Genomic DNA, 13,574 nt, shown 5'->3' with positions numbered 1-13,574 from the left:
CACAACTCATTTGATCTCATACTCAATGAGTTACACCTAATTACTTGAGGTGGTGATTGGCTTTAATACCAAATATTACAAATTCATGGAAAGAATTCACATTTGAAAATTAGCTTGTAAATGAAGGTGCCCAAAAGCTTATAAACACATGATTAAGCTTACGTAACACAATCAAGAATCTAAAAAATAATAATCGAATGATATATACATTTTTTAGTAGGCATGATATATGTTTCTCTATATTAACCACTATATCATGCAATTTTTAATTTGTGAACACATATATATTGTGTGATCAAATCATTATACTACTCTTAGTGTCTTTCTATTTTATCTATAAAATTACTAAAGATAATTTTTTACAAAGAAATTTATTAATTTTTATTTTAAGCATCGATAGTTAAGGGTGAAGATCTAAATCATGAATGTCTCTATTAGAAATTGAGGTACCAACCAGTTAAGCTATGATTCTTGATAAAACTTATTGAAGTATTGGAGAAAACTAATAATAAATTGCACTGCATATCGTGCGAGAATTCAACTAGTTAGAATAATTGTGCACGCATGAAATCTATATGGAATTACAGTTTTAAAATGTTAATCTATTATGGGTTAATCTTTTGAAGATACTAAAAATGTTACATGGTGCCCTACAACTTACAAAGGTAAGAATTGTTCCCTAAGTTCATAGTTTTACTTCATAGTTTTACTAATAGCTAAAAATGATACAAGTGTGGGTTGATGTGTCCTTTTATTGGGAAGGTTGGAGTTGAATATGTGGGCAATGCCTCTCTGGTTCTCCTCTAGTCCACAGTATGTGAAGATCACCTCTCTTCTTTCCCAATGTCAAAAATGTTCCTGCAATCATGACCAGAGAATTAAGAGTAGAAAAAAAAAAATGGTGCATATCATATGCATGAGTGCACTTTTCCCAAGTTTTTACAGCTTACCAAGGGTGAATGGAACAATATAAAGCAAAGCTGGTTGGCCATGTCCATCCATCAAGTTCAAAGCCACATATGTGATAAGAAGACCTGTATGGTACAATTTCAAGGATCACAAGACAATTTGTTAACTAACTGCAATAAAAGAAGTGTAAAGTCATTTTACAATTATCATAACAAGTATACCATATATAATACATGCAACTTAATATTTTATGTTACTAATGAAAATGCTAAAGTTACTACAAATTATACAAACTGATGTGTGAATAAATGGGATTCGTGACTCATCAAAATAATAAATAAAATTTTAATTGCTTTGTGTTTAAAAGTTGACATATTAGTTTACAAAGCTTATTTAGTAAAAATTGTAGCAACCCTCATATCACTCTTTTCTAAATGTCCAAGTGGAACATGGTTCTGGGTAAAGCATTTCTCATACCTAAACCATATGCAGTCATTGCCCAGACGAAGTAACCTGTTCGAAGACTCCTCTTTGACAACCAATCATACCTGTCAAATTTCCCACACAATTGTTAGAAATATGACTATGTCAGACAGCGTAAACTGTTTTCTTTCTCAAATTAAAACATATCAAAGAAATAATCACTTAGGCATACAACACCAGGAAAAAAACACACTTGAAGATAGACGTATGCATTCTGGGAACATATATATATATATATGTATATGTATGTATATGTATATGTATGTATATGTATGTGTGTGTGTGTGTGTGTGTGTGTGTATATAATTGCCTTAGAAGGCAGTGTTCATGTAATTTTCATCTAGCTCCAAAATATACTTAATATAATTCCATAAAGATCTTGAGGCATATGAAAATTTTTAGAAACAACGGTGGTCAAAATTCACGTTTTAGGGGATCTAAAGGGACTTTATTAGTAGTAGTGATATATGGCTTCAGAGCTTGAACCTTAGCGAAAATGCTACCAGCAATCCTGGTAAGATAATGTCACCAAATCCAATAACACTGTAACCACCCCAAGGATCAAACATCCGTGGGATTTTTAGTAGCATTGGAATACCATCCTCACCACTCTTATCACCACGAGCTACCTGTACAGAAAAGAAAACATGAAAAATTAAGTTAGTCTCTCATTTGGTGGTACATGTCTCCAAAGCTAAACTTCAACCTTTACCAAGGAAGGCAATTAGAAGGAAAAATACTATTTGAGCCACTTACCACTATCATCACACTCTCATGGAACCACCATTTAGAAACAAATACCCAAAAGATGTCATACAAAAAGGCACAACCGAGAAGGACTGTTCCAACCTGATTACATATAGAAGGAGAGACTGTTTCAGAAAAATTTATTATAATCATCCTCATATGTCCCATTGAAACTGAATTTGCATTGAAACAGAATTTGCTCAGCTACTTGCCAACTAATAATAGTCATAGTAACCTGATTCAAATTCAACTTAGAAACTTCAACAAAATAACCAAATTGAAACTTCTTAATGAGTTGATATAGAACTACATCCCTAAATTAAATCATATATTGCCTCAACATGTTAAGAATGCCCATCATGCTAACACACTTCTTTAAAATGGGGGGGGGGGGGGGGACACATATCAGCTTCAATATAGTTTCATTGAACTAGCAATTTCTTGTTGTATACATTAGCTAATGATTTATTTGTCATTAAATTCTTTGAATACATGAATTCTCATTTTGTCCTGAGTTACACTTCACCAATTATGGACTATATAACCTTTCAGCTAAAAATCATACAATTAAAGTTAGATAAGCATGAGAGGCAGAATATCTAAAGACTCTAAAAGAATTAAAAAGGCATGGTGTATTTTTTTTTTTGGAAACAATGAAGTTGAGGTGTACAGCTTTAAGCTAGAGTAATGTGTCAACGACAACAAATATCTTCTTACATGACTATCACAAAGAATCAACAGAGAACAAGATAAGATAATAGCAGAACCTGCATATTTCTCTAACCAGTTACCATGAAAAGCCAAAAGAGTTTAGATCATCACCTTGAGATTCGGGACACGAACAATTTGAAGAACTGTGATTATTAGTGCAATACCCTGATTGGAGAGGGAAAAAAAGGAAGTTACTATGTTGTCAGTTGGCCCCTTCATCCATTTGCAAACTACAATGAAGCTAAAATATAAAAGAGAATTGACACAATATAAAAGGGGAAGTTAATATAAACTTTCTCTTACAAGGATATCTTGACCAATCCAAGCAAAGGAGAGCTGGCGTTTGACACCCCAAACAACAGCAAATGCTATGCAGAAGGGGGAAATTGCCAGGGTCAGATATGACATAGCTCCAAGGATGGGAACCTTAACAAATGACTGTCCAGCATGTTCAAACCGTCTGAAACTATAATTGTTTAGTTGTCAGTTTGATGTTATCAAAGATCTATTGACAAAAATTTATCAGAAATCAATATATCAACCACCAGCACAATTTCCAAGGAAATTCTCCCTTTTTTTCCTTAAAAATAGATGACGCTTGCAAGCAATTCCCACATTGAAATTCATCAGCCCTTACAATATGAGTGATGCTCATTTTTAGTTAACATCACTAGGAAACATGGCATCTGATAAAAATTTTCCCATGTCTTCCCAAATGTTTTATTCCCTCACAAATATGAATAACCTATACGCTATTTATCAAAAAAGAAAAAAGAAAAAAAAAGAAAAGGAATAACTTGTACACTGATCATAAAGGTAATGGACTCGCAAGGGTATACAAGCGGTCAAAACTATATGTCTCAAGCTGATTATTACTACTACTATGATGATCAAAGTGGTAGGATCCAATCAAAGAGTCACATTTCATTATGTTCACAAACGACCATATAAGCTGTCAGGGAATGAGTCCAACACCTGAACGTTCTCCATTCTTTGATTCTAATCAAATCTTCAGTGACTTACAAAATTGGATTGCTTTACTAGATAGATCACATTCTAAAAGTAGAAATAAAGGTTCCAAGGGAAGAGAGAAATCTGTACTCCCTAGGAAGGAACGAAAATAACCTTCCAGATAAGATTGATTGCCAAACAAAAGACATACTTTCTCTAGAAAAGTATCATCCTAGTTGAGTGATGTCAGTAACTTATACAAATGAAATGGTTAGACTCTTGATGAAATGCTCCCTCCCCCACTCCCTTTCCTTTCTTTCAGAATGGGAAGAGAAAAACAAATATAGAAAAGAGAAAGAGAACACATTTACCATGTAAACAAAGCCACCAAGCAGGTTTGCAGGCCCTGTAAAAACAAAGAGAGCAAAGGTTCACCATGTATCTCAAAAGAATGGCCAGAATGATATGCAAATTTAAAAAAAGAAAAAGAGAAAATCCATTTCTTAGTTCCAAGGCTTTACTTATAATTTTATTTAGTAGCATTTCTATACTATCAGTCTTTGAAAAGATTAATGAAGTTAAGGACCTCAGAATCACCTTATGATGAATAAGGAAAAACACCCTAAGGCCTTTTTCTTTTTTTCTTTTTGAAAGTAATACATATCATTTAAAAAGTGAAAATAGGGGCACAAACCTAGTATAAGAATACAAAGGAAGAGCCAAAAACTGAAAGTTTATTATCTGAATTCATTTGATCCAGGAACTCTAAAAAAATTGTAAAAGTAGTATATAATTTCCCCCAAAAAAATGCAGTGCATTTCTTTCTCTCCAAATACTCCATGTTATATATAAAAGTAATAGCTTCCAAATTTCATCACTCCTCTGCTAGCTGAAATGCCCCTTGGCCCCCTTCCAACCGGCCAATAGTTCAATCACTGAGTTTGGCATAACCTAACTCATCTCAAATAGGGAAATAACAAGAGTCCACAATTCCTGGGCAATGTACAATGAAGAGATAAATGATCCAAGAACTCCCAATTTAGCTTATGCGTGCAACACTAATCTGTAATTATTATGCCTTGCTTTCTTGACTTATCTGTTGTTAAGATTTTCTTAAAGCAATGGTTCAAGAAGAAAAATCCCCAGTGGCTGCCTAGAAAAAACACTGCCAGAGCGATGAAAAGATTTTGACATGAAAACCATAGCTTTTTGAAAGAGAACAAACTAACTTATCTACTCCCTCATGACGAACTCTAATAGCTTATTGATCATACAGGAATTCTGCTATAGATTCTAATTTCCAGTCGTGTACTGCTCTGAGGAATAAAGGGTTCCAATGAGCAAAACCATTTGACTATTCCACATAATTTGCCACTGTTGCATATCCATGCCTGGCAATCGGAAATAATCAGGAAACCTATCCTTTAATATTGTATCGCCACACCACAAATCATAATAAAAATGAATTCCAACACCTCCAACAGAACAAATCTAGCAAACGTGGCCCATCTATTTCTAATCTTTTCCCTTAAGACTCTCTCCATAATAAGTGGCTCAAAGTGAGTGAGAGGTTTACATGAAACACAAACTATTTCCTAGAGGCTCACATATGCCTCAGGAATTTATATCGTACACAGACCAAACTAGAGGTTTTGCAAATATATAAAATATTCAAACTACATTGCCTGTAGACAATGATGCATGGAGAGCTGCAGACCAACATTGTAGCAAAAGGAGATTGAAATGTTAAGAGAAAATACCAAGTTCTAGAAGGTAACATTGGAATTAAACTAAGCAAATAACAAGTAGCATATACTTAACAATAGAGTTTCTCACCATTTGGTATCTTTTCTTCTTAATTTTTTTAACAAAAACATAAAAGAAAAAAAATGCTTAGAATTTAGTTATTGTGAACCGTGCATGCATAACATAGAAGATACACGCACCTCTACCCCACCAATGCAAAATAGAACCACTAGAATCTCAATAAACCATGTTGACATAAGTTTGTAAAGCATGACCAGGAAACAGGAAGCAATCACAACAAAGAGAATTGCTGCTGTTGTAGTGATGTCTACAGAACCACTAGGGCCAACATCTTCCAAATTTAAAACTTCATCTGAACCATCCTGCAATTACAGCCCCAATCCACATATCAATTGATAGAATCAGTGACTAATTTTGCAAGGATTCAAGCCCAACAAAAGAAAATCCTCCTTCAGAAATACCAAAAAAGATCTGGAAAACCTGAAGATAACCTTTAATAGTTTGTCCTGCTCAATAGCTGCTTCTCTGGCACTCCATGCAGACCAATAAGAAGCACATAAGATGGTGCCAACAGCCATAAGCCACAAAAACACTTCTGCGATGTCAACCAGTGGACGCAGAGGAGAGTATAGCTGCACAGACACTGAAAAAGGCAACTGTTCATGCCAAAGTGCATGGCAAGAAATCATAATGCTAGATCAGGTATTATCAATGACAAAATCTTTAACGGCATTGGGGATGTACAGGCAGTTGCCAAACTAAGTTGGACAAATATATGCAGAAAAAGGCATACCTGTGGAGTTCTTTTCCAATTGATATATCAAGTTCATACCAGCATCTTGTGGGAGCATTACTGTAGGTATTTTTATATCTAGGTCGGTTTCATTATGTTCACAAACCATCTTGAAAAGTTCTGCAGAATAAAACCAAAGTTTCTTATAAAAACATGGTTTAACGTAATCATTTCGATAAATGTTAATCATCATTACATTTAGTTCAATGATGACTTCCTTTTCAGTACTCACTACTGAACACTGCTTCCTCATAAACTGATCTTTTTCAGAAATGGCTACAGACATTGATTATTCTAATCACTAATATGATCTATATGCATTTGATTTTATCACAAACATGTTTCTTTTATAACTCCAATAGTAATAGAGTAGTTAACATGCCAAAAGCACCTTGGCTTCATTGTACCTTGGGCTCTCCCCCCCCCCCCCCCCCCCAAAAAAAAAGGGGTGAGCTAGGGTTCAACTTCAACCACTGGTTCCCCAAATGGGTGAGTTTGACTTTCCTTTAATAAAAAATAGAGTAGTTGAAATGTACATAACAATAACCACAAATTATTTGGCATTTCCTACATGTATAATAAGTGGTTACAAGTATGCATTGTGAAAACCATGACATATTAGAGAATAAAATTGTAAAAATGTGATATAAAGAGCAGGAGCAACTATAACCTAGGTTGCACTGACACGCCATTTTTGGCAAAGTACCGGTGTCTGACATGTGTTGGACACAGATTCCAGTAAGACTCGCCGGACTCTGGTGTCCGAGCAGTGTCTTTTTTATCTTTTTCTTTTTTTTTCGCTTCTCTGACACGGCTCCAACATGGCGTGGACACGCCAGCAGTGAAGAAAAAAAACAAAAATTCACAAATTTTGAACTTGTTGTTCTATGAAAATCTTGAAAGTTTAAAGATTGTTTTTCTTTTATGTTTTGAGTTTGATGTTGAATGTAGCCTATTTAAATTTTTGGTTTGTACTCTAAACATTTTATTTGTATTATTGTACTACTTTGGGTGTTAGTTTACTTATTTGTAGTTCTTATATAATTTAAATTCTAGACATAAACATATTTTATGTCTAAAAATATTAAAACATATGCCTAAATATAAAATTTAATAAATTATTTAATTGCCGTACCCACGCCGTGTCGTACCCTTATTTTTCAAAAATTACCGTACCCTCGTATCCATACCTGCGTTCATGTCGGTGCAACTTAGACTATAACATCAAACCAGACAGAGGATCTAGATCAGCAAACAATGAATCATTTAAGGACATTATTATCTTGAAAAATGAGCACTTTCTTATTAGGGCAGTGAAATGCTTTTGAGAGAAACAATATTAAGCACCATGTGACAGCACATTTCACATTTACTGCAATTTGATTTGATATAATTTTATATTTCAGAAGAGAAACATTTAATCCACCACTCTAATGAGTTGCATATCATCTTGCATATCATCTTGGCAGCATTTTTCACCTCATTCAAGGCACCATAATTTCCTTAAGATTGGTTCATTCATATAAGTAGCATTGAAAACAGATTAGTATGACAAAGTTTTCCTGTAGATATATAGAATCAATATCAATAATCTTTTCAAATTGCATGGGTTCACAAGCATTCTTGATGATCTGAACCCTGGGCATGACCTCACCAAGCAGTTATCTTATGTAGTCCACATATTGGAAGATACTGCAAATTAGCTAGGCTAGGGCCTGAGATTGATTCAGAAATAATAAAAACCTCCCCCAAAGCCTGATTATAACAATTTAAACTGATGCTCTATCCCTGATGGAAGACACATCATTGGATCATGGTACTGCAACAAACTCTTGAAAAAATAACAGGACCTAGATGAGAGGTTCCTAGTTTCTGTGAAAATAACATAAGGGACTAATCTTTCTTTGAATTTAAATCACGTAATAACTCTTGCAGAATTCAAACAGAATAATTATTTTGGACAAAATAACATCCACAAATAGATTATCTTGGAATGAAACAAATGTAAGTATATACAAGGACGTAATAATACTAATCAAGAGGCCTGTTTTTCTAATAACAGCTCTAGCAGAATTTTAAATGTTCGGGCAGGATAAAATTGAACATAAAGAAGAAATATCTAATCGTAGTCTCCCCGAATCTCTTTATCCTTGCCACATTTCCAGTTGTCAATCAAGGGCATGGGTAATTTTGGTGAAATGGCCTCTATATATAGTTTTGGCCATAGTGACAAAACAAGAAGGAACATTGGACAAAGTTTGGTCCACAATCTTTTAATAGATTCTAAACTGTAGCTGCAAATCCAATTGCACATTTCTCACTCAGAATTCCTTCCTCTTTCTGTAAATATAAGTATCTATCAATATGAACTATTTATTTTCCTAAAAAGAGTTCCTTTAACATTTAAAAAATCTAACAGCTTGCCAAACTAATAATAAATGAGATGGAGATCATTTGACTGCACTAGATTGTTGGGATGGACCACCAGCTCAAAAAAATCATTATCACACACATGATAAATGACATGTATGCTAATACCTGTACGGTTGTTTATTATGAGGATGGCTATAGCGAGAGACTCTTCAGCAATATTAGCCTTCTTTGTGAAGCTGCAATTTCCTCGGTGCACCAGAACGACCTCCCCTGTAAGCTACCAAAAGGCAAGGCAATCCACAAAATAAAAGGATTAGTCTTAAAGCTATCAATCATGCTTCACATGTGAATCTCCATAGAATGAAATGGCGGAACATGATATGGATAGTTCAAATTGAGAGTACATTATTCTTGGGTTTGCTACAACAATCAGGAGGGTCAGCCAGAACAACTTTAGTATGGTTAGCACGCTTTTCCTTTGATTCCAAGATAGGGCCAAATCGAGCACCAACGCCGACATATTCACTGTCTTCTATACCATTAATCCAAGTTGGGACTTTTACCTATGGAAAAAATTGGATCAAGCCTGTTATGTCGTAGTCATGGTAATTATTTATACTTAATAAAAGAATATACAATATAAGCACCATGTGCTTGACAAGCTTAGGCTTGGTTTCACAGCCAAGAAACTGAGTAATAAGAAGAAAGTTCAAGTTTTTCACACTTGTGTTTATTAAACAAGGAAACTGGAAACTGAATACAAGTCAATCAAAAAGTTGTAAACCAGTGCAAGAGTTAGTTGAGTTGATTTTTTGCTTGGAACCCCCCTCCCCTTTCACAAAAAAAAGGGAAATAAGGTTATTCTTTTTCTTTTCTTTTCTTTTCTTTATCATTAATTTTCTAGCAACCAATCAAACTTTGAAGAAAAGGAGCTCAAAATTTGAACTTCACACATTGCATTGAAAGAAGCATTTGAAATTTTTTTTTTATGCAATATTATAAATTTATTAGAACAAAGGAGACACCACATGTACATAGGATGTATATAGCAAGCTCTCCTAAAATTTTACAAGAACGAAGAATTAAAATTGGAAAGAAAGAAAATCAATAAAATTTACAACATAATATGCATATCACTTGTGCCAAGCATACAGGACCACTCAAACAAAAAGCTAATTTCAACTCAATAACAGAGCTCCAAACCATTAAGAATTCAATTATTCATTCCCTCCATATTGTCCACATCACACAAAGAGGGATGTATTCTAAAGAGGACAACATTCATGCTTACCAAACCGGATTCTCCATCCAAAAAGCACATCAATGATCCCCCTAGGCATCACCCAATAATCTCCAAAAGCTGAGGAAATGAAAGACTAATTCATGGGCCACTGCTCAATGAACTAGCAAATGATCCACTGTTTCACAGATACATATTTGCACATGCACCACCAATCCACCAAAGTTAATATCTTTTTAACAAGATTATTACCTGATTCCAACTCCAAATGCTTCTTTAATATATTTATGTGATTGGGTTAATAATAATGTTAAAATTCTCTAATATTTAATCTTGAAAGGAAAATGCATGAACTTTTTATATTTATATAATGAGGAGTCAATATATATTAATAATGTTAAAATTCTCTAATATTTAATCTTGAAAGAAAAATGAATGAACTTTTTATATTTATATAATGAGGAGTCAATATATATTATACAGTACACAAGAATGCATCAATACTAAGATATTCAGTATTTTAGTTACAATAGACAAACTGCAACGGTCATTGAAACGGGTTTTAAACATTGCTACGAATTGATCCCATCTTACCCTGTTATTTCTTCAAAGGTTACATCCATGAATGCCTCTTACTACCTACGTTGTCCATTACCCCAATCTTTCCTATATTTCAGGCCAAGAACTTGTCTCCAAAGATGATTTTCTTCATCTCCAAAGCACCACAATCACATATCCAACAAAACTTGATTGAAGGTGCTTAATTTTCTCAGACCCAACCCCCACTTCTGATTGGAGTGCACAGCGCATTCCAATCCACAAGATAGAATTTGAATTCATCTTTTAAGTCACCCCATAAAAGATTCAGCTGCAACATTTCCAATCAATTTACCATATAAACAGAAATGGTGAATAACGATAGGTAATGATTGATAGACTAGATAAAGTACTCTTTAAAAGAGTTAGCCTTCCACCCTCCGACAAGTACAACCCAAACAAACTTCAGTCCATTTCTTTTTTCTAGAATTGGATTGCTTCATATGAAGACCAAAAGCATGCCAAGAAAGCTCACAGGCTAACAATCAACTTTGCAGCACAATATATTTACCAAGTCATTAGTACCATCAACTTCCCCCACAAGAACAAGATTGCTTGCTCTTGCCCAAATTCACTTTTAAACCTAACACTGCCTCAAAGAAAAGCAGGAAACCTCTAATGTGAAGGAGGTTTCCAAATTTGCATCATAGACTAGAATAGTATCATCACCAAAAAGTATGAGAGAAATCTTTAGAGTGCCACAAAACCACTCTCCACAGATCTTGGGAACATTCTACTATATATCTCTATCACAAGGATAAACAATAACAGTGATAATGGGCCTCTCTATCTCAACCTCCAGGAACTGTTGGAAAAACCAGGTGCAATGCCATTAGCCAGAATAAAGAAATGTACTCAAGATATGCAAGAAGGAATCCAACTCTTCCATCTCTCACCAAAACCAATTTCATTTTAGATTAAACACTCTTGATTAGCATGATCATATGCTCTCTCAATATACAGTTTGCAAATCATTCTCAGAAGAATAGACTCTTGATCCTGCTATAAAAGCATTCAATAGCAATAATGACTCAATCAAATATTTGTCGCCCCCCCACCCCCCACAAAGCATTCTATGATTTGGATATTTATTTACCTAACACCTTTATATACAGTTATACACTTCCTACTTAGGTGATAGGTCAATAGTCCCTAATATTTTTACATTATTCCTCTTACTAATTACCAAATGCAAGATTTTTTACAACCGTAAATATCACAAAATTCCATCAAAATTTTTTATAAAAAAAACATGGCAACATAAACTCCAAGACAGAAGTAAAGCCCTGCTGTTGTTGTTGTAGATGAAAATTTGTTGGAATATAAAAAGAATTTAAGCACAGTCCTCAGGTTATTCATCATTAAGACCTTAGAATATCCACTTAACCGATCCCAATACAATTTTTTATTTTTTTTACTTGAGCAAATTTCTAATCCTTGGAGATGCGTAAACCATTACTTTTGTTAGTTTTCTCAACAATTAATTGGGAAACAACAAAATAGAAGTAGGAAATAGAAAATGAGCAAATTTATCAGAGATAAGATTGGCTACCTAAAAATGCAACATCTACGTGTGTATGTGCATACATGTGAAGAATCCAAGAAACTAGAAATTCCACTCAATTGAGACAAAATGAGGAATCTGCTGTAATTGAATCTAAATTATGATTTCACACCACTCCAAGACAACAAAAACCACACAATCAAAAGAATTCAAAACTTCATTTCTCTATTCTTTTCCCCCCCATCTTCTCAGCACCCAAACATAAGTGGCAAAAATTCAACAAAGTAACCAATCTTTAGTTACCGAGGCAGCTCAAAAAATGTAACCAAAAAAGTTTACTTTCCTTTCTCTTCCACTCCACCAGACCCATTCTAACTACTCAGCTCAATTGAATTGAGCATTACAATTCCCAACATCCAAATCAAATAAACCACAAAATTTTAAACAAACCAATAAAAAAAACAGAAAGTAAATTAAACCCAAAAAAAAAAAAAAAAAACAGGAATCAATGGATATTCAGCCAAATGAATAGTAAAAGCTTAAAAAAAAAAAATAAATCTTCTTTCTGTATCATATCTTTACTATTCCCCCACTTTCCCTTACTTCTTTTCTCATCAACCAAACAGTAATCCAATAAGGAAAGAAACTTTTAAAAAATAAATTAGGGGGTTTTATTTTTCATTTAAAAAAAAAAAAAAACAGCAGGCGTACCAGAACAAAGTTGTTGTCACAGCCTTTCTTAGAGGGAGTAAGGTCGTCTTGGTGAACTATGTCTCCAGCTGAGCCAAGTGTCACACTCATCACCAACAAAACTCCCACTACACACAACATATCTCCCTGAAAACCCATTAAATTCAAAGAAACTAACTTAGATTTGGTCTCTGTCAGAGTCATATAACTAAGAGAAAGGTTAGGGTTTCTCCACAAAAAAAAACAAAACAGAGAGAGACAGAGAAAGAGAGAGAGAGAGAGGTTCTGAGGAAGAAGAGGAAATGTGAAAGGGAGAGAAATATCGCTGAAAGAAAGAAATAGAGGATGGAAGAGCTTTTGTTTTTTTGTTTTTTTAATTATTAATTTTATTTTAATTTTTGTTAAGGAAGTTGTCTTTGCTTTCTACTTTTGTCGTTTGTTTGTAGAGTGGACATGTAAAGAACGCCGTGTTGTAACCGTTGAACTAGTTTTCTTACTTTCACTTCGCTTTTACAAGTGTGTTGGGAATGGGTTGCATATGTCATACGCGGGATTAGGCGCGTGTTTTCACGTTGCCTGCTTGGCGGGAAGTACAATTATTAGCCAATAGGCCCAATACGACTTTTGTACGGTTTACCTTTTGTGTTTTCTTATCAATAATTGTCAAAAGTCACAACAAATTTTGACAACTCATTGTGTGGGAATTTTTTTGATAAATAGATGATAAGGTCATGGGCGTGTATAATAATCAACATTAATTTATGGATTAAATAGTTGTGAAAAAAATTATTATGTATATAGTATTATTC

General features: G+C 34.1%; 1 protein-coding gene across 1 annotated transcript; it reads right to left on the bottom strand.

Moving 5' to 3' along the window:
• Positions 1–565: 565 nt before the first annotated feature.
• LOC142639041 (signal peptide peptidase-like 4) lies at positions 566–13,087 on the bottom strand. The gene is made up of 14 exons (XM_075813134.1): positions 12,787–13,087; positions 9,139–9,297; positions 8,900–9,011; positions 6,362–6,481; positions 6,060–6,211; positions 5,748–5,930; positions 4,173–4,207; positions 3,154–3,316; positions 2,962–3,015; positions 2,149–2,241; positions 1,879–2,021; positions 1,387–1,457; positions 951–1,034; positions 566–858 (listed from the first exon to the last, which is right to left on the bottom strand). The coding sequence occupies exons 1-14, from the start codon at positions 12,967–12,969 to the stop codon at positions 752–754; spliced, it is 1,659 nt and encodes a 552-aa protein (XP_075669249.1). The 5' UTR covers positions 12,970–13,087; the 3' UTR covers positions 566–751.
• Between the last annotated feature and the right edge of the window lie 487 nt (positions 13,088–13,574).

This window comes from Castanea sativa, chromosome 6 (genome assembly GCF_040712315.1).
Source record: "Castanea sativa cultivar Marrone di Chiusa Pesio chromosome 6, ASM4071231v1".
Lineage (NCBI taxonomy): Eukaryota > Viridiplantae > Streptophyta > Magnoliopsida > Fagales > Fagaceae > Castanea > Castanea sativa.
This window is presented reverse-complemented; position numbering and strand designations above follow the sequence as displayed.